General features: G+C 38.1%; 1 protein-coding gene across 2 annotated transcripts in view; it reads left to right on the top strand.

Annotated features, from left to right (window-relative positions):
- Positions 1-18360, top strand: part of LRRC16A (leucine rich repeat containing 16A) — a 495675-nt gene that overhangs the window by 247922 nt on the left and 229393 nt on the right. For both annotated transcript variants that reach the window (XM_006888644.1, XM_006888643.1), the window contains exons 9-11: positions 5915-5990; positions 11855-11943; positions 12981-13075. In XM_006888644.1, coding sequence (XP_006888706.1) covers positions 5915-5990; positions 11855-11943; positions 12981-13075 — 260 coding nt within the window. The remainder of the gene's footprint in view (positions 1-5914; positions 5991-11854; positions 11944-12980; positions 13076-18360) is intronic.

Raw genomic sequence — 18360 nt, 5'->3', positions numbered from 1 at the left:
ACCTTGGAAAAAGATGCCATTCCAAGAAAAATGGAAGATAAGCTAAAGAGAGGAAGACCTTTAAGGAACAGGAATGATAAGAGTGACTGCAATAGTAGGTTTGAAAATGGTGACGATAATGAAGATGGTCTAGGATAGGGCATTTTTTCAGTCTGTTGTGGATTGGACTATATAGTAAGTCATAGTCAACTCAGGGGTACCTAACAGTAATAACAGCATGAATTGTCTAGAAACTAATAGTGTTGTGTAGCCCATGGAGAGTTACACCACTAATCCAGCGGACACACTTCTCTGGTGGTTTGAATCTACCAGCCAGTCCTTTAGGAGAAAGGTGAGCTGTCTCGTCCCGTGTCATTTATAACTTTGTAAATCTCATGAAGGGTGGTTGTTGTTAGGTGCCATCCAGTCAGCTGTGACTCATAGGGACCCTATACACAATAGCTCTGACCCCCCACTCCCACTGCCTCTGACACACCTACTCCCATTTCCCCAGTTACTATTTTAATCCATCTAATCTAGGGTCTCTCTCTCCTGTGCTGTCCCTCTGCCCTTCCAAGCATGATGTCCTTCTCTAAGGACAAGAATGAAGGATTATCTATGAGATAGCTCTGACTCAAGGACAGGGAGTATGAGTGATTTCTATGAATAGCATTGGGACGTTGTTTGTTTCAGTGTTAGAATTGTAATGCACTTCAGGTTGTAATGCACTCAAAATTTGACTGAGAAGAACAGTCTCAGAATAAAGTCTGCCTTAATGATGCAAATGGAGTAAAGTTTTCATCCAGTGGAAGCTATGAGTTGACAGCAGTGGATATGAAGTGCATATATATGTGTACCTATACACATATCTTACTATGTTCTTGTAACCTTTAAAGTTGCCCCATGTGATTAAAGGCTGATTCATAAGCAACTTTAAAGCTATTGTAATGTTTTATCTTTTTGTAAGGCCATCCATGAGGTGGATTGATTCAGTGACTGGGGTAATTGGGAAGGGTGTGTCAGAGACAATGCCATTGGTATAGGACAGAGCAGAGTTTAGGGCTGTTGTACATAGGGTTGCTATGAGTCGCAAGCGTCTTGATGGCATGTAACAACAACATCTATCATTTATCTGTTTACTTATTTTTATGATGTATCTGGCAGGATTTATTGTGGTCCCAGTCACCCTTTTGTTGCTGATTTCAGTGAGCTGTTGAATAGATGTGAAGTTAACAGTAATCATGCTAGAGCTGCCCTGGTGTTGTTGTTGTTGTTATGTGCCGTCGAGTCGCCTACGACTCATAGCAACCCTATGTACAACAGCCCTAAACTCCGCTCTGTCCTGTGCCAATCGCACCGTCTCTGACACTCCCATCCCAATTAACCCAGTCACTGAATCAATCCACCTCATAGAGGGCCTTCCTCTCCTGTGCTGTCCCTCCACCCTCCCAAGCATGATGTCCCTCTCCAAGGACTGGTCTCTCCTCACAACATGTCCAAAGAATGTTAGACGGAGCCTCAGAATCCTTGCCTCCAAGGAGCCACCTGGTTCAACCCTTTCCAGGACAAATCTGTTTGTTTTCCTAGCAGTCCATGGTATTCTCAATACTCTTCTCCAGCACCACAGCTCAACGGCATCAATTCTCCTTCTATCCTCCTTGGTCATTGTCCAACTCTGATGCATAACAAGTGATTGGGAAGACCAAAGCCTGTATCAGATGCACCTTAGTCTCCAGAGAGACACCATTGCTCTTCAGTACTTTGGAGAGGTCCCTAACAGCAGACTTTCCCGTGGCAATGCGCCTTTTGATTTCCTAGCTGCTGGTGCCAAGAATGTTGACTATGGAGCCAAGCAAACTAAAGCTGTGTACAATCTCAATCTCTTCACCATCCATCCTGATGCTGCCAATTGGTCCAGTGGTGAGAATCTTTGTCTTCTTGACATTGAGCCTCAATCCATATTGTAGGCTGCTGCCCTGGTAGGCTGTGGAAATGGATAGTAATTAGAGAGTGCTTGGGTAAATGCCCACCCCTTGTCATCTTTAGGTTCCAAAGTATTTAGTATATTTGGACAGTTTTTTTTCCAGTGTAGGTATCAGTGGACCAAAGAAAAGTATAGATGAAAAATGGCTGTTAGACATTTCACAGGGTACCTCTCAAAGCGCTGGGAGCTGAGATGCTAAAAATGTAATTACGCTATAATTGGGAGTGGCAGGGAGTGATGAGAGTGGAAGTACTGGTGCCACGGAGAAGAGAATATGTAGCTTTAAATATAACGATTTTTCTTTCTCCTGGATGATTTAAAGAGGAGCTAATCTCATCAATCCTCCAACGACTCAGGGGCATGCATCATTGACTTTAAACTTGGCTCCAGAGAGCCCAGCCAGCAGTTCCTTCTCTTCAGACTAAGTCTTATGTGTTACTATATATCTTACTCATCAGGGTGACATTCCTAACCATGACATTACAAGGAAAGAGCTTGGAACGTGGCTTGCCTTTGGCCAGGTTGTTTTACATATAGTGGACTAATTCTTTCCTCATCTAAGTGTTATCTGTCTATTCCTGCTCTTATTTTTAAAATGAGAAATGCTATTTGAAGTGTACAGTTGGGTGTGAATAGCATTGGCTTCTATTTTCATCTCTTAACTTCTCTAAATGATGTGAAAAGCAGTGCTCTTCAGCATAAGTTACACAAACTCTTGTGATGAACCAAATGTTCATATATTGGAGAAAATAAAAGAACTTGTTTTAATTAATTTTTCTAATCCATTTCATTTGAGTGTTTTATTTATGGACGTCACTGATAATACAATGTTGTTGTTGTTGTTTTTGTTGTTGTGTGTCATCAAGTCGGAATTGACTCATAGCTTATCTCCAGGGGGTTTGCATTAATTACCACCACTCTGGGTAGATGCTGAATGCTTTTATATTTTCATGACTTTCTTTGTACAAAGGAACCATGGTGGTACAATAGTTAAGAATTTGGCTACTATGTGAAAGATGTACAGTTTGAACCTCCTACCAGCTCCACAGGGAAAAACAAAACTAAACCTGACATCATGTTCCTGTCCAGATACTAGTCTAAGAAACTATGAAGTGGTTTTTCTCTGTCCTGTAAGGTTGCTATCGATTGAAATCAGCTCAGTGGCAAACAATATGTTCCAGTGTGTGGTCTTTCTAATGCTTTCGAATATTCTTTCCCTTCTTCCTGCTTGATTGGCCTCATTCTAACTTTCAAGTGCTTTGAAGCTCTTATTTACTTTAGGCAGAATTACTTGCTGTCTTCTTGCACTCTTACAACACTTTTGCTGCGTCACTTTTTCAGCATGTGTGACATTTTGTTGTAGCTGGTTGAGTAGAGATTTTCTTGGTGGCTGGATTGTGTCGCTAGAGGAATAAGAGCTGCTCTTACTCATGTCTTAATTCCCAAAGCTGACGGTGCTGTCTAGTGTTTAATCATTAATTGTCATCTAGTTCATTTCAATTCATGTCAACACTGTGTATAAGAGAGTAGAATGGCACCCTGTAGTGTTTTCCATGGTCTCTGGGCCTTTCTTCCAAGGATCCTCTGGGTGAACTTGAAACCCAGCCTTTTGGTTACTAGATGAGCAAGTTTACATTCCCCAGAGATGACTCTTCTTATCACTTGTTGTTGTTATGTGCCATCCAGTCGACTGCGACTCATGTAGCTCTGAACCCTGCCCTATCCTGAGCCAGCCTTATTTAGTAAGCATCGAATACTTATTGAATGAATTGAAGTATTTATGAGTGTCTCCTTGAAATTTATTTATAATGTGAAAAACATAAAAATAGCTGCAATTTAGATACTTGGTAGGCAGAATGTGCTAATATGTATTTTTGTAGCTCATGATTTTTTTTTCTTTTTAGCAAGGGGAAAGTATTCATTTAAAAATACCCTGAGCTATTGCCATCAAGTCGTATCTAACTCATATCTGATCCTCCATTGGGTTTCTGAGGCTTGAAGTCACACAGGATGAGATTGCTCATCTCTTCTGATTGAGCAGCTGGGGAAATCCAACCACTAGAAAGGTGTGGACTTTAGTTACCAGTGTAGCTCTCTATGGACCAGCCACCAGGGCTCCCTAGTGTCTTCATAAGAGTTTTAATTGATTAATTTTTTTAGATTGTGAATATAAAGCATTATAGAATATTTTGGATGAATACATTAATTGTGTTAGGAAAAAAATAATATTGCCTTTAATGTTACCCCTTGGAGAAGACAGACATTTTGTTTATGTTTATTTCTTTAAAAATGATAGTTGTAAATATTCATGAATATTTTTCATATTTTCCCCCCAGTTACATTCATTGACTATGTAATATGAATGCACACTTAGAATGTTATATCTATTTTTAAAATTTAATGTTTACTATATTTCTAATGTTATTCAGTATAAGATTTAATTTTTTAAAATTTTTATTTTATTATTTTGTGTGTGTGTGTACCATCGGATCAGATCTGACAGGCACAGGGGGAGATTGCTCCTCCTTCTCCAGCAGAGCATCTGATGGATTCGAACCTTGCACCTTTGGTATTACAGTGCAACTTCTTGCCAGTAGTCCACGAGAGGTCCCTTCGATTTTTTTTTAAATAGTACCAGAATATTCTTAAAGGTTTTTGGCATGCCACATGTAGATATGACGCAGTATTAAACATTCCCCCAGTGTAAAACCTGATTCTAGTAATGTTATGCTCTTCAGTTTCTGAGAATGACTTTATCTGTGACTCAGGCCTGCTATAGTCTAAACCAAATCAAATGACAGAATAGAATAAAGAGTAAAGAGTAAAGAGGTTCAAGGTATTGTTCCTACTTGACATTAAATCCAAGAAATGAGATGAGAATGATTTATGTTCAGCCTCTAAATGAATGGTTGGTAGTTTGAATCTGTGTATCAGTACCATGCAAGAAATGCTTGCCAGTCTGCTTCCATAAGAGTAAAACCCAAAACCAAATTATATTTATTCAGTTAATTCCAATTCTTAGTGACTCTGTGTGGTATAGAGTAGAATGACTCCATAAGGTTTTCTTGACTGGAATCTTGTCAGGAGGGCTACAGTTGAGTTTAAGCCACCAACCTTTAGGTTAGTCAGATACAACACATTTTTGTTGCCCAAGGATCTTGCAGTAAGACTGTAAATCTTTTATGTAGTTTTCTGAAATATGTCAGATTGCAATGAGTTAGAATCAGAAACTAGTATGTAATTATGTTTTTCTCCTTAGAGAAAGTAGGTTCTCCAAGAAAACATCAATATACTTCTCTTTGCCCTTTGAAAATAAGAATCAGAGTCCCTGGAGAAAATGGCTGAAACTTTTAAGAATCTGGCTTATATTTGTCCTGAAGACCTGTCTTGTTGGTAGTGTTGTGGTTGTGTGCTGTTAAATCAGTTCTAACAGTATTGACTCTATAATTTCCCCACAGGCTTTCTTAAGCCTGTCAATGGTCACAGGAGCAGATTGCCTTTTCTGCTATAAAGTGGCTAGTGGATTTTAACTGCTGACCTTTTGCTTTACAACTGAGAGTTTAAATATTACATCCATAGGATTCCTGGCAATATTTGTCTTAGCAAATTTAACTGTTATCTGGTTGGTGTTCAAAGTAGTTTTAGCTGGGTGTTGTGTTTGTAAATAACACATTAATGTATAAATCTGGATTATGAATTAAAAATAAAGTGCTGCTATGATGGCCTAGTGGCAAGAAGCTGCACTGCAGTTCTCAAGGCACATGATTCAAGGCCACCAGCTGTGGGGAGAAGGAAGACTGTCTCCTTTCGTACGATTTAACTGTCTTTGAAAACCTGCTGGAAGGTCAGCTATAGGTTGGTCCCGACTCTGCAGTACACAATGATAACAACCACATGGCTGTTGCAGACTCCTGCAACTAGTTTCATGACACTTTTTATTTCTTCTCCTAGGGACCTAATACCCATCATTGCTGCTCTGGAATATAATCAGTGGTTCACAAAGCTGTCCTCAAAGGATCTAAAACTGGTAAGTAACTGAGGCTGCAGAAGTGTTGCTTAGTTATGGTGAATTTCTAAGGCATGATAATTGAGGTGAAAAATTAAAAACATTTACTATTCACTATACTAGCAAACTGCACACAGTTTTTTCTTTTTCCCTTTAGGAGACATTTTCCTATAAATGAGTTACGTATAATTTTGTAAAGTTTGTAATGTGAGATGCTTCAGAGAAGTACTTCCTCATGTTTTCAGCTGCTCTGGGCAATTTTAGAAGATGAACAGGGAGATAGATTCAGCACAGCCCTCAGTATGCACTTACTCAGTTGGCAAAAATGATTAAAGTCACATTTGCACAGCTGCAAATAGCAGATTTTATGTTCCTTTCTTACATTTTATCTCCACAAAGTTTGGTTTGGGGTTCCCCTGCTACCCCGCCAATGATTTAGGATCACAGTAACAGGTAGAGTTGATCTGGCTGAGTTGTGACAATTAATGTTAATTTTCTGAGTTTGGGGGCAGATTTCTGTGTGAGTAGAATGAAATCACAGAGAAATCTGTTAAATATCTGGTTTGTTTTACTGGTGGAAATGAAATGCTCTGTTGGGGATTTTGTAAGTTCAAAGCAACCATATGGGTAGATGCTTATCCGTGAGTTAGCCTTCTCTTGTTTCATTTTAGGATGGGAAATAATTTAGATGATTTGTGGAGACCTTTACAATCAAGAATTCTGCTTTCACAGGCCATTGAATCAGAGTGTTTAAGAGTCACAATGAGAAGTTGGGATTTGGATTGAGACATGCATCTGTAGACAGCAGATAGTGGTGTTTAATTAAAGATAGGTTACTGGTTCTCTAAATTTACCAGCAGTGCGTATCTTAAGTAATTATCAGTAAAAATAAAGGCCAATTACATTTGGAGTCCAGTAGGAGCTTGTGTGCTTTATAGTGAGAAGAACATAGATTTTAATTCAGAAACTTGGTTTCTGAATCTGCTTCTTATATGGCAAGGCTGTGTTACCTTGAAATAGTTACTTGACCTCTCTGGGCTTCAATTTTGTTGTGGTTGTTATTGCTTTGATTTTGATTCATTGATATTTCATATGTGGAGTAGAACTTTTCCTTAGAATTTTCTAGACTCTTTGATGTTTTGGAAGTAGAGCACCAGGCCTGTTTGCAAAGGAGTCTCAGGCTAGGTTCAAACAACCAATATTTTGGCTCCTAGTTGATCCATTAACCATTTGCTCCACCCAGAAACTCCTGAGCACCTGTGTGTGCTAGATGGACCAAGTTGGTGAGATGAAGCCTGTTTCTTCAGTTATATCCAGTTATATAGGCCTCCATCAGATAGCCAAACAGATAAACAAAACCAGACACAAAAGAGACACTGGTATCAAGTTGAAGAGCTCTAGCAGCTTAGTCTGTAGCAGTTTGCATTGTTAACTGCATCTCCAGCAATTCTAATATACTAGCAACTCTAAGGAAGAAAAAGAGGTAGTCTTCTTGTTCTAAGCTTTACAGTCTCCAAAATCCTATGAGATTTGTTATGAGAATCTATTTAATGACAGTGAGTTTGAATTTGTTTATTTTAAACCATCCAATTAATTCTAAGTCAGCAACTCTATAGGATAAATTCTATAGTTCCCAAGGCTGTAAATCTTTAGGGAAGCGAGCTACTAAATTTTTCTCCCATGGTAGGTTCGAACTGACAGTCTTTTCATTAACAACCAAATACTTTAACCACTGGACCTCCAGAGCTTGCCCTTCCAGTTGGTCACACACTCTAAAAGTGGGATAAAATAATGTCGATTGGCAGTGTATGTATCATGAGTCACCAAAGGGTTAATACATAACCTGTTGCTGTTGAGTTTATTTCAGCTCATGGTGACCCCGTGTGTTACAGAGAAGAATTGCAGAGGCTTCTCTTGGTTTTGATCATTACAGAATTATGTGGCCTCTAGTTGACTATAACTCAGAGCAACCCTGTGAACGTCAGATCTGAACCTTGTCCTGTCCTGTGCCATCATCAGGATCTGCTCCATACTCCAGCCCATTGTTTTGGTCACTGTACATGGCACCACTGGATGGAGTAAAGCCAACAACCTTTAAATTAGTTTAACTGTTAGTATGGAAACAATTCTAACCCATATTAATCTTGTAGGACACAATGGATCTGTCCTTTGGGCTTTAAGACTGTAGTCACGAGGGGAATAGACTGCTACTACTTAGAAATATGAATGATGTAGAAAAATTTCTAAGCCAATATCTGCTATATATGCAAGGCATTTTATCATTGGTAATGGCTATTATTGTCATCATTACAGTTGGACTAGCACAGAGATTTGGGAAGGAGCAAGTATAAGAGTGTGGATTATAGAAAACTATAGTGGCTAAACAGATGTAAGGTCAATGAGTAGAAAGTAGGGAGATCCTCACAGGTAAGAGCCAAGTGATCACGCAGGTGGGTAACTGACATGTATCTGGGAAGGGAGAGTTGGGGACAAAACCCACATGCTTGCTCTTTACTAGGGTGAGAACCATTTTCAGGGCAAAGCTAGATCATGACCCAGCAAAGCCATTCTAGGAATGAGATGGATTAGCCCAGGGATTGGAGAATCATGGGAAACAAAACATCTCTACTAGATCAGTTTTCCTGGCTACTGTCAACATTCGCTGAAGTCAGTGATTCTCAAAATAGGACCCAAGTGGACTCTGAGGAGGTTGTGATGATCCTGGCTTTGGAAACTAGTGGATCATTCATTAGTCTGAGAATATGTCCCATGATTGATAGTGCCATTCTGCCCTTATTCCTCCCTGACTTCATCACCTGATTTAGGTGTTAAGGAAAGAAGACTGAGGTTTCAGCAGAAAAATTCTCTTAACCCAAAGGTTCAAATCAACTAGCTGCTTCAAAGGAGAAAGATGGGCAGACTCCTCACATGTGATTTACAGCCTGGCTGAGGTGTGAAGGGGGGTGGAAATCCAATGGATGGATCATTCTTTATTGGTTTTTTGTTACCTGAGGTTTCAAAAGAAAAATTCTACTAACCCAAAGGTTCAAATCAACTAGCTGCTTCAAAGGAGAAAAATGGGCAGTCTGCTCCCATGTGATTTACAGCCTCAGAAAACCTGATGGACGGTCAGCTGTAAATCGGTTCTTACTTGATCACAAGGAGTTATTTTAGAGCTGTGTGCATCATTAATGTTTAGTATGAAATGGAAAATAGTATTTGGTATACTATACTATAAGTCGTTCAAAAAATAATTATCTTTGTGTTTTTTTTCTATCCAAACTTAAAAAGGATGAAACTTTGCTCTTTGCTAGGTGCTGTAGTAGGATTGTCTCAGACATTTCAAGCATTGTTTCCATTTGGAAAAAAGGCAACATCAGGAAGTATGCCCTCTTGGGATTCTTAGAACATAAAGAAGTACATGACAAAAAAAAAAAAAGATTCTTCGTAGCTTCTATTAGCTCAGTAAAAGCGCCCCCATCCTAGAGTGGCACAATAAAAATACTAAGTACATGCTTAAAGCTGAGTTTATGGAGCTTATTTTCATCTTCTCCTCTGCTTCCATGGTCTATTGAATATCACATTTTCCCCCCAAAGATGTCAGACATGAGATTAGAATTGATTCTAACATTCTTGATCTTGTCTAGCTCTTTCCATTTTTGTAGTTTAGACAAATCCACAGACAGTGTTGTATATTTTAAAAAAAATGTTTTATAATGGAATGTAGTTGGACCAATTAATGTGTATGGTTCATTTTAATTCTAAAATTCCATATTTTGGACCAAATAATGTTTGTTTCCTTTTAATTTAAAAATTACATACTTATCTTATTTTGCTCAAAGTAATCTTCTTTTCATTTTTGGTTGTATGTATTTGAATTAAACCATAGGTAAGCTCCTTGAGAGATACATAATGAGCTTTTAAATTTTCTCAAATCAGTCCACGTAGTGCTAAGCTTGCAGTAGACATACATGCTCAAACAAGATTCCAAGAATTGCCTTGAATTAGTTTTTGAGGACAGAAGGATATAAATAATTCCAAAATCAGTAGTAACTAAAATGTTAAAAGAGATTGCACACCATTCTACCACTCAGGCAACTCTTTGTTTCTCATAGTTCTGAAGGCTCTGATTATTTGTAATCATCATTTTTAATTGTTCTAATCTTAAGAAACATTTTGGTTTTTTTAAATATTTTTAACATTATAATCTAAGCATTTAAGATATAGCCACAGACTTACACTTATATGTGATTATTGTTGTTATGTGCGATCCAGTCAGGCCTGATTTTGGAGCTTAGCTTCTAGTCAATTTGTAGAAGCTGTAACTTTCACAAGAGGAGGTGGCTCATCTGTCTCCTGTGGAACAGCTGGTAAATTCAAATTGCTTGTTTTGGGGTTCGCACTGCAACTCCTTACCACTAGATCACCAGAGCCCCTACACTTATATAGCTACATATTTTTTCCCCTGTAATGCTTATTAGGATTTTAGAGACCATAATTTGTTTAACTCTTTCCTTTCATTAGATCTCTTGTTTCTTATTTTACCAATCTTGAGGGGGAAAATAGTGGAAACATAAAAAATCCCCCCAAAATCTACTGCTGTCAGTTCTGACTCATGGCAACTCTTCATTGGTTTTTTGAGGATGAAAATCTATTTCTAGAAACAGGTTGCATCATCATTTCTCTCAGCAGAGGAGCTGCAAATTTGAAATACTAACCTTTTGGTTAGCCCAACACATCATACACTATGCTGTCAACTCTCCTTCACTGAAATGGTAAACTTTGCCAAATGCCTCTTCAGCTTTCTTTTTAAATTACAGCATATCTTTAAATTTTCATTTTCTCGGCTATAAAAGTAGAATAATAATAATAATAGTGATAATAATATGCTTAATTATAATATCGAATATGCAATGTATTGCCAAAAGAAAAAACAAATCTGGCTTAGAAGTGTAGCCAGGATGCTCACTGAAGCAAGGATGCTTACTTTGGGCATGTTGCCAGGAGGAGACAGTCCCTAGAGAAGGACCTCATGCTTGGAAAGGTGGATGGACATTGAGGAAGACCTTCACGGAGATGAACTGACACAGTAACTGCAACAATAGGCTTAACTAAGCATGGCAGACCTTGTGAGGGTGGTGTAGGACTGGGCGGGATTTCATTCTGTTATATATAGTGTTGCTGTCGTTTGAAGCCGACTTGACAGCACACACCTAACTGCACCAACAGTGTTTTATATTAGGGAAGATTAAAAAATAAATTCATATAAAGGACATAGTTAGATTCCTGAGTCTTTAGTTCTCCATTTGAGACATCACTTCCTCAGAGAAGGTCTTTTTGGCTTTCCCAGGATACCCCTCTGTTTACCCCTTATTAGGCATCAGGAAGACTTCAATTCATGGTATCCTTACATACAACACAACAGACTGTTGCTCGGTCCTATGTGATCCTCACAATTACGAGCATGTTCACGTTTATCTTCTCGGTTCTAGCCTGTTCCCGTGTCATTTTCTTTTCCAGTGATGAATTAAGTTCTTCCTCTATATTTCCAAAGCAAGGGAATGGCACCACATGTGACCACTGCATCACCAAAATGGTCTTTGAAGAATTTTGTCACACTTGCATAATTATGTCTTATCTCTCTTCCCCTGCTGGGTGCTCTGCTGTTGGATTCCGAGGTTTTGTCATTTTTGGCATTGTAGTCTCAGGACCTTTAAAATGATGAAATATCTTAAATAAATGCTCAGTCAAGGTCTGGTGAATGAATGAATGCATGGATGAATACTTCAATGTAAACTTTCCATCTGCCTAGATTTAGAAGAAAAAAAAGAAAAGTTTGTTTAATCCTTATGAAATGATCACAAAATGCTTTCTTTCTGTTGCAGTCCAATGATGTCTGTGAACAGATACTGAGGGTGGTGAGTAGGTCCAGTCGACTGGAAGAATTGGTGTTGGAAAACGCTGGACTTAGAACGTGAGTGTTTTCTTGAACATAGCTTTAAAAATGCTTTGGACATTTACATGTCAATTATTATATACTTTTAAAAATGAAATTGCACTCTTCAAATTTATATGTTAGTGTTTTTTCCCTTGTGAACAAACTTAAGAATTAGCTTTGTGACGCTGGGTGAGTTTTTGAAATCCTTTATGCCACAGTGTTTCTGTGTTTAAAATGGAAGCAATCTTTGTATCCACCTTACAGAACAGAAGTAGAGTCATTAGGATAAATGACTGGGTGGATATATGAAAAGTGCTTAGAAAAATGTCATCTTCATCGTTTGTAGTTTTAGTGGTAACATATTTCACATGATTTTGTAGCTTTGCTTTGATCTACATTGATCTTTCTTTTTTCAATTAACACACAGTTGTCATCTCATGGTTCAGTAGTTACTAGTCAAGCTTTGAGTTGGGGCATGTGAGTTTGAGTGTGCTATCATAAAGACTTTACTGCCTATTGTGTGAGGAGAGTTAACGATTTAATAGTCACAGCACTTAGTAGGCTATGTAAAGCTAAACATAATGGAAATAGTGATTTTGGTTTTTGTGGAAATATATAGTGTTAGCAATTGTAGCTATTATCAGATAACCAGAGCAATCTGCTTTATATTCATAGTGTTTTGTGAAGTAAAAACTAAGGTAAAGTGAACAACCTACTGCTTTTTCATGAAAAGCAGCAGCAGCCTTAATTCAGGATTTTTTTATCTTTTTTTTTTTAAATCTTTGGAGACCCAAATATTACACCATCCAACCACTTTGGAAAAATTGTTAGGCAGATACTTGACAGTGACAGTTACATGTTTTCTTTTTCGTTTTGAATGCAATTGTGGCCCAATTGGCCTTCTAGATTCTCTTACAATAAACATGCATGTGTAATATAGATCAGGTGCTAACAAATATATGATATATAAATTAATGTTGTAAGAAACATTTCTCTCTTACAAGTCTTATTTTTTTAATTTCAACAGTTTTACATTTTGTACTATTTGATCCTATTGTGCTGTTTACTTGCAGAGATTTTGCTCAGAAACTGGCTAGTGCTCTAGCGCATAATCCCAACTCAGGACTCCACACGATTAACCTTGCTGGCAACTCACTGGAGGATAGAGGTACTGTGTCATTCATATTAGCATGGATGCCTGAGATATCCGAGGACTATCAGACTTCCTGCCCTCTGGCCAATTCTAACTCATAGTGACCTTACAGGACAGAGAAGACCTGCCCCTCAGGTTTCCAAGGCTATCAAGCTTTATGGAAGCAAACAGCTACCTTTTCTCTAGCAGAACCACTGTGGACTTTGAACTGCTGGCCTTTGGGTTAGCAATTAATTACTTTAGCCACTGTGCCATCAGGGCTTCTTACAGTAGGATTCATGAATTATAATGTAGGCATCCCTCAGTGGAACTGACAAGCTAAGTTGTAATTATGTAATTAATATTATTGATGCTCTTATTAGCTTCTGTTTTGTTTCTTTTTAATTTTTTAATGTGATTTTAGTGGAAGTTTACAGAGTTTTCCATTCAATCATGTGTGTACATTTTGCTGACGTTGGTTACAGTTGCCCCATTGTCATAGTGTAGTATTACAATGCTAGTTCATTTCTTTCCTGTGAGTCTTCCTTTCATTTATCCTTCCTTCCTGTCTCTTCCTGGTTTTTTTTTTTTTAGCTTTATTCTTGGGCAAATGTTGTCTCTGTGATCTTATTTGGTTGATTATTCTTAAGAGTACTTCCCTGGTATTATTGTTTACCTTGTAAGTCTGTATATTGTTGGGTTCAAAAGTAAGGCCTTGGGGGTGATTTTCATCACAGGATTTTGAGTTTTAGTGGTAGCTGGGCACCACCTGGTCTGATTCTGTCTCAGGGTCATGGAAGTTGTAGTTCATGACATTTGTTCTTTGCTCCTTTTCATGAAAATATTCATGCTAAAACTTTGTTATCACATTAACACTTTTTGAAGTGTTTCAAAGGAAGATAAATTTTTTAAAACTAAACATGTTAATTATGTATTTTAGTGTTACAAGTTACGACATACTTAGCAGCTTCAAGCAACACAATATTATTCTCTCATAGTTTGCTTGGAGCAATAATCTGGGTCCATTTAGCTGAGTTCTCTGCTCAGGATCTCATCAGGCTGATAACTGTTTGTCTGCAGGGGTTCTCATCTGGGTCTTGGGATCATTCTCCAGTTTGTTGGTTGTTTCAGAGTTGGTTTTTAAAAATTGATTTGCATGCTATCATTTATATACAATATGTTTTATTCGTACATATTATGTTTTATACAATCATTCTTATACATTGTGTACCATGTAATTGATTACTATTCATCAGTGCCTTTTATCACTCTGTCTCATCAAGACCCCATTGTACCTTGCTATCTTTAGAGGAAAAAATGGTACATGGAAGCACAGGGTAATGAACATCTCTCTGAAAGGGCCAAAGAGAGTAAGAATAGTACATCCCCTCACTGCCCCATAGCAGTAGAAAGCATTTACAGAGCCCATAACCCAACCCCATGGTGTCTGGAGAGCCCCCATCAACAGTAACAGGTTCATTTGTTCGTTGCTGACACACAGTTATGGTACCAACAATGGGGTTTATTAGGGAAAGAAGTTCGAAAGTGGAGGAGGCAAAGAATATTACAATATCACTGAAAATTAGTACAGGTTTTAGCCCAACAGTCCCAAGTCATAATTCCTCAGTTAGTTGAGGCTCTGGTTTCAATTCCGTAACCAGCTTTTCCTTCTATCATCAAAGAAAAGAACAGCAAAATCCAGCTGTGGCCAGCACAAATTCAAGAAGCCTCAGGTCACATTTTGCCACCATTTTTCCACAGTAATGCCACAGTCTATCCACTATCAGAATTCATTCTCACCAGGGTCTTGCTGCCAAAAGCCTTGTTTGCCTCAAGTCTTGCTGCTTAGTGTGGAAAGCACTCTTTCATTTATCCTAGTCCCACAGTTGATGCTGATTTACAAGACCATGTGCCCTCAGTTAAGGTAGCTGGAGAACAGAGGCTAAATGGCAAGTATGCCCTCCACCCTGCCCCCGCTAACTTTTAGGCTAATTCCACACTTGCCTATTTCATCCATCCACTGATTGCTACTGTCCTTGTAATTCTCCCTTTTGCTTTCCTATCTTTTCCCTTCCTCTCACCCTTTGAACAGTTGTACATATCCTGTATAACTATATTTGCAAGAGTCTATTGTCCTATGCCAATTTTCCCCCCCCTCTTTTTTCTAACTATAGCCTAAGCATCACTCTAGCTCCTAGATGCTAAATGTAGATTCTTGCCAAGTGGTTCCCTCCTTTAAAAAAAAAATTAAATAAATAAAAAATGTGGTTTGCTTTATTATTGTGGATCTCTCTTTTTTTTAAAGGAGACTCACCTAATTAGGCCAGACCCACCTTGCAGTTCTCTTCTAATGAACTCAAAGCCAAATGTTTAGAAATCTCAGTATATGAGTAATATGCTATCATGTTCATTGATCCAACTCCTATTCAAGTTTGTTTTGTTGGTCATGTACATTAGAGGGCAGGAATCTGGGAAACAATCTTAGACTTCTATCTGTTACAAATATCTTTTAATACTCAATAATATTTGACGATTATGATAGTTAAGTGGTCTAGTGGTAAGAAACTGCATTGCAATCTCAAAGGCATATAGTTCAAATCTACCATTGTTCCATGGGAGAAGGATAAGCAGTCTCTTCCTCTGTAGTTTACCACCTCTGCAAACCTGCTTGGATGGTCAGCTATCAGCACTTCTGACTTCACAGCACACAACAACAACAGATATCTTTTAATTACTCATTATGATTTTACTGTTATGCAAGCTAGGTGGAAAGGACTGAAATCATCATGAGGAAAAGAAAGTTTTATTAAATATATTTGCGTGACTAAAAGGAAGGTTCAGCAGGTTTAGAAAGTGAAACTTCAGGATTTGAGTTCTCATTGATGGATAGAGTTTGAGAAATAGCTCTATCTCTTGAGGGAATATTTTGTTTTCATTGGTGCAGTTTTCCACCTTTGTTGAATGGATCTTTCATCTTCTAGTGTTATATATGTGGTGGCGATTAATTTTTAAATGAAACTGAAGGTACTGATAACAGACATTCTGTTTTGCTTTTTGTTCCTGATATGTACATTGTTCTAACTAGACAAAGATACCTATTCAGCATTCAAGCAAAAAGCTCAAGAGTAACTTCTCAACATGCAGGGAAGTGAAAATAAAGGATAGGTATAACTGAATTAAAAAGCTAAACTGCATAAAAGGTGTCCTCATAGGAAAAACTAAAACTGATAGTAATGGTTATCTATTCCTGAAATTGTGATATAGGCTATAAGTATTTAATGTCCCATGGATTACTAAAAAGATTACTTATCTGTCTTGAAGAAAATGCTCTTTAGAGTAAGAATGGTGTGTAGATCACCCTTTATTTACCTGAGGGCTGTTTTGATTTAGCTTTTAAGGTGGACTAGATTTATCTGCTGACAGAATTGGATAATACTCAGAATTTCTCTACTAACAGTAGAGTGAGAGATGGTTGCAGGTGACATTTCCTTAAGAAAGTGAAGTGCAGAGGGTAAGTATTTGGGGAAGGGGTCCTTCTCAGTTACTGAGAAAGTTTGAAGGAGGAATAAAGTAATTTTCATCTCAAGTCAGACTCATGGACATTTTCATGGATGTAATCTTTATGAAGAACACAGAGTCTGGATTGGGGGAAGACACATTAAAATCCTGTTAATATTCAGATAGCACAACCTTGCTTGCTGAAAGTGATACAGACTTGAAGCACTTACTGATGAAGATCAAACACTACACCCTTCAGTATGGTTTATATCCCAGCATAAATAACATAGAAATCCTTACAACTGGACTAAAAGAAACATTCTAGTAGAGAGAGAAAAGATTGAATTTGTCAAGGATTTCATTTTACTTGGTTACACAATCAATGCCCTTGGACTCAGCAACCAAGAATAAATACGAGCTTCTCTGGCAATGAGCTCAGGTTCTAGTCTGTTAAAAGCATTGAGTAAAACAAAAACATTTCCCTGATTTGTTCTCAATTAAAGATTACTATTTAAACTTTCTTATTCAATTTGCTTTAAAATGTTCTTGCTCTGATCTAAGTCCTGCAGGTGTAAACGAAGAAGCCATTGAAAAGTTATTAGAATGTATTTTAAAATGGGGTGAAGAATAAATATGTTGTATGGCAGTGAGAAAATATGTTACAAAAGACTTCTTTATGTTGTTGCAAAGCAAAGATATCACTTTGAGGACTAACGTGTGTCTGGCCCAATCCATGGCATTTTCATGCACCTAATAGGCATGAAAAGCAGACTGAGAATAAGAAGGTTCAAAGAATTGATGCGTTTGAATTATGGTGTTGGTGAAAAGTACTGAATAAACTATAGACTAATGTTGTTGTTGTAATGTGCTGTCGAGTTGCCTGTGACTCATAGCTATCCTAAGCACAATAGCTCTGAACCCTGCCTCTTTCTGAGCCACTTTCACTGTCTCTTATCCCCATTATTCCAGTTACTATGACAATTCATCTTATCCAGGCTCTTGCCCTCTTTTTTATTATTTTTTAATTTTTATTACTTTTTATTGTATGTACTGTCAAATCAGATCTGACTGGTACGGTAGGAGATTGTCTTTCCTACTCCAGCAAAGCGTCTGGTGGATTTGAACCAGGCACCTCTGGGATTGCAGTGCAGCTTCTTGCCACTAGGCCACCAGAGCTCCTGGTCTTCCTCTCTTGTGCTGTCCCTCCACCCTTGTTGTTGTTATGTGCCATCGAGTCGCTTGCGACTCATAGCGACCCTATGTACAACAGCCTTAAACTCTGCTCTGTCCTGTGCCAATCGCACTGTCTCCGACACTCCCATCCCGATTATCCCAGTCACTGAATCAATCCACCTCATAGAGGCCTCCACCCTTACAAGCATGATATCCAAGGACTGGTCCCTTCTGGAAACATACCCGAAATATGTGAGACAGAGATTCAAAATCCTCGCCTTTAAGGGGTAACTTGGTTTCAAAATCTCCAGGACAAGCCTGTTTGTTCTCTTTTCAGTATTCTTCTCCAGCACCACAACTCAAAGGCATCAGTTCTTCTTTTATCATCCTTCACCATGACTTGGATCAGGTTCCCTTTAGTCTCCAGGCTGATACTGTTGCTCTATAGCACTCTCTGGAGAGGTCCCTGTAAGCAGATTTCCCCAGTACAATTTGTCTTTTGATTTCCTGACTCCTATTGCCAAGAGTGTTGATTGTGGAACCATACAGGCTGAAATTGTTTTCATGGTGCTGCTAATTGGCTCAGTGGTGAAAATTTTTGTCTTCTTTTTTTTTTTTTAATTTTTTTTTTATTTTATTATTTTTGTGTG

The sequence above is a fragment of the Elephantulus edwardii genome, unplaced genomic scaffold (genome assembly GCF_000299155.1).
Source record: "Elephantulus edwardii isolate Elephantulus edwardi_28Jun2011 unplaced genomic scaffold, EleEdw1.0 scaffold00070, whole genome shotgun sequence".
NCBI lineage: Eukaryota > Metazoa > Chordata > Mammalia > Macroscelidea > Macroscelididae > Elephantulus > Elephantulus edwardii.
Note: the sequence above shows the minus strand (reverse complement) of the source record. Positions and strands in the feature narration are given on the sequence as shown.